Source organism: Apium graveolens, chromosome 8 (genome assembly GCF_009905375.1).
Source record: "Apium graveolens cultivar Ventura chromosome 8, ASM990537v1, whole genome shotgun sequence".
In the NCBI taxonomy this organism is placed as follows: Eukaryota; Viridiplantae; Streptophyta; class Magnoliopsida; order Apiales; family Apiaceae; genus Apium; species Apium graveolens.
In genome coordinates, this window is record NC_133654.1 from 12,676,979 (window position 1) to 12,679,893 (window position 2,915).

General features: G+C 35.6%; 1 protein-coding gene across 1 annotated transcript; it reads right to left on the reverse strand.

Annotated features, from left to right (window-relative positions):
- Positions 1-415: 415 nt before the first annotated feature.
- LOC141677905 (NADP-dependent malic enzyme-like) lies at positions 416-2,503 on the reverse strand. Its single transcript, XM_074484021.1, has 9 exons — positions 2,443-2,503; positions 2,299-2,352; positions 2,017-2,115; positions 1,781-1,870; positions 1,614-1,691; positions 1,421-1,495; positions 1,231-1,321; positions 907-1,035; positions 416-825 (listed from the first exon to the last, which is right to left on the reverse strand). The coding sequence occupies exons 1-9, from the start codon at positions 2,452-2,454 to the stop codon at positions 737-739; spliced, it is 717 nt and encodes a 238-aa protein (XP_074340122.1). The 5' UTR covers positions 2,455-2,503; the 3' UTR covers positions 416-736.
- Between the last annotated feature and the right edge of the window lie 412 nt (positions 2,504-2,915).

Genomic DNA, 2,915 nt, shown 5'->3' on the forward strand with positions numbered 1-2,915 from the left:
ACAAATAAAAAACTCATCAATAGTAGCCATTTAAGATGTGATTAAAGTACGCATTCAAGTTGTGTGAAGATTATGCATTCTAACTTTTATTTTAGAAGTGTCGATAAAGATGTGATTAAAGGACGCATTCGAGTTATGTGAATATTATGCATTCTAACTTCCATTCTAAAAATGGTGATGAATTATTCGAGAAATGATCATTCAAAATGTGTCTAAAGTTTAAGCCAAGGACCATTAGAGATGATCATGTAGGAATACTATTCCAAATAAATTCTTCATATAAATCAACACTTTTGCAAGAAAAAACAATATCATACGCATAATTTGGCGGTAGGTGAAAATAAATATAATTTGAATGATCAAAATTTCACATGTCCAACAATTATCTAAATTTTAATAGAATGAGCATATGGGATAAAATTGATATGAAAAATGCTAGAGGTCCCAAATTGGTCACCAAATCATACAAGCTCAAGCCATAGGTACGACCATACGAGGGATTGTCTATACAACATTAGTACACATTATAAAACAAGAGTACGATGATTATTCCAAATTCACATTAGTTTCCTGATTATTTAGAAGTTCCAAATGTAGAATACAAAACCAGGAATTACTATTACATACAGAGGTTTGAAGAACAGAAGCTCCCTTAACATAGAGGAAAACCAAACATCATGATCACGAGGAACTTTATTAGTTATAAGAGGGTAAGAGCCATAGGTTAATTGACAGTTCACCGGTAAATGTGATAGTTGGGACTATACATGCAGCTTTCAGCAAACTTGACCAGATCTTCTGGTCGAGGAAGACGTGTTGCCAAGCCTGTGAGACATCAAATTTGTTATGTTTTAGGATGGCAAATAGATGGACAATAGATAAAGCTATAATACAAAAGATACTAACCAAGATCATATGCTTTAGCAGCAACTTTAGCTGCAATGTTAGCGGATATTGTTCTGATATTAGAAAATGGCGGGAATGTCATTCCCTTATCATAGTGTTCCTGTGTTACTTGACAGGCCAAAGCTTCAGCTGTTTAAAAAAAATCACAGATAATAAGCTTTTATGTCACTCAGCTGACATAGCATGCATCTAGTAAACAAAATGTCAATTATGGTTTATACTTGGCAACTCATAGTTCAGTAGTCAGCACTATTAATAGGAAGAATTATGGTATATTTAGAACATGTAATTCCATGGTTCTATAAATGGAGTGTCAGTACTTACAAGCTGCAAGAAGCATTTCATCGTGCATGCGGATTGCACCAGACATAACCAAACCAAGTCCAAGTCCAGGAAAGATATATGCGTTATTTGCCTTTAAAACAAAGAGAACCCAAACATCTCAGTCCTTTATGCTTATATAATTTGTCCTAACTAATACTGATATAAAATGTACAAGATAAATTTATAGAACCTGGCCAGGAATGTAAAGTTGGTTATTGTATTTCACAGGGTCAAATGGACTTCCACTGGCAAACACTGCGCGGCCCTGTAATAAGGAATAAAGGTTTTGTTGGTTCAATGAGTTTCTTTGAAGTAAATAACATCAACTAATGTTGGATACATATCAATATATCATGGAGGGAAGAAAAACATCTTTTGTTTACCTCAGACCAGTTATAAGCTTCTTCAGCAGTGCACTCAGCTTGAGAGGTTGGGTTTGAGAGAGCCATAATAAGAGGTTTCTGCATTTCATCGGCTCATGAACTTACATACTTGTATAAAAAAATATGTTATATTGAGATACATGCCAAGGGGTAGGGGGAGAAAGGACCTTATTGAAAGAAGCCATAGCCTCTACAACTTCTTTAGTGAATGTCTTCCCCTGTCCTGATGTTCCAATCAAGACTGTTGGCTTAATAGCCTACAGTAACTCGAAATCAAATTAGAGATCAGAAATCAAACAAGGGACCAGGACGAGCTTGTCTTTCAAAAACATTAAAAAGAAATATCCAATACTACTAAATACTGTCCAATCGAAATACAGAAGACGAGAACAGTACACCAGACCTTGACAGCATCAATTAGGGTTGTGCAAGGTTCATGTTCATGAGCCCATGGTTTCTTGAAATGTTGAAGGGATTCTTTGCGATGGCTAACTATTAATCCCTGAAAGAGCATCCATACAACTGGACTCAGATACACATGCTATGTGCACAAAAGTGAACACGACTACCCACTCATACTCCAACATGTAACATGCATTATTAGGAAGACAATCTTTGATGACTGACTGCAGTGAATACTACGAGTCTACTGTGTACAAGAACAGTTGAATTGTTATTTCCCTACCTTCGAGTCCACGAGCCAGATCTTCTTACGTGTCTCTTCCAAAGGAATTTTTGTCTACAAGAATTTATCGAAATAAACAATGTTAAGAAATTTAATCAAACTCCAATATCAAATATGTAGACATGGATAGTAAAAGGTTAGTACCTGCTTCGACATCTCACGCGCTATAAGTTCAGCTATACCAGTTCCTGCCTGAAATTCACAAAAAGAAGAACATAAGATTAAAATTTTAATATGGTATTAAACTATCTTGGAATCACAATTAGTACTTCTACATGAATATCATCTGAAAAGTGGTGACTTAAATAGTTAATGATTGAAGGGAAAACTTTATGGCAGAATGCCTTCCTCAGATCCATAAGGTGACAAGTCTCAATTTCAATGTTATAATTGTAATAAATTTGGTCACTTCAGTTATGAGTGTAGAGCACCAAAGGTGGAAGAAAGAAGTCATTTTGCAGCAGCAAAAGAAGACAAAGATGTTGGCACTGTTATGTTCCTCACTTACAAAGGAGACGAGGAAAGCAAGAAAAATGTTTGGTATCTTGACTCAGGGGCCAGTAATCACATGACTGGTCATAAGGAATTATTCACGGAGATAGACGACACCATCAGCG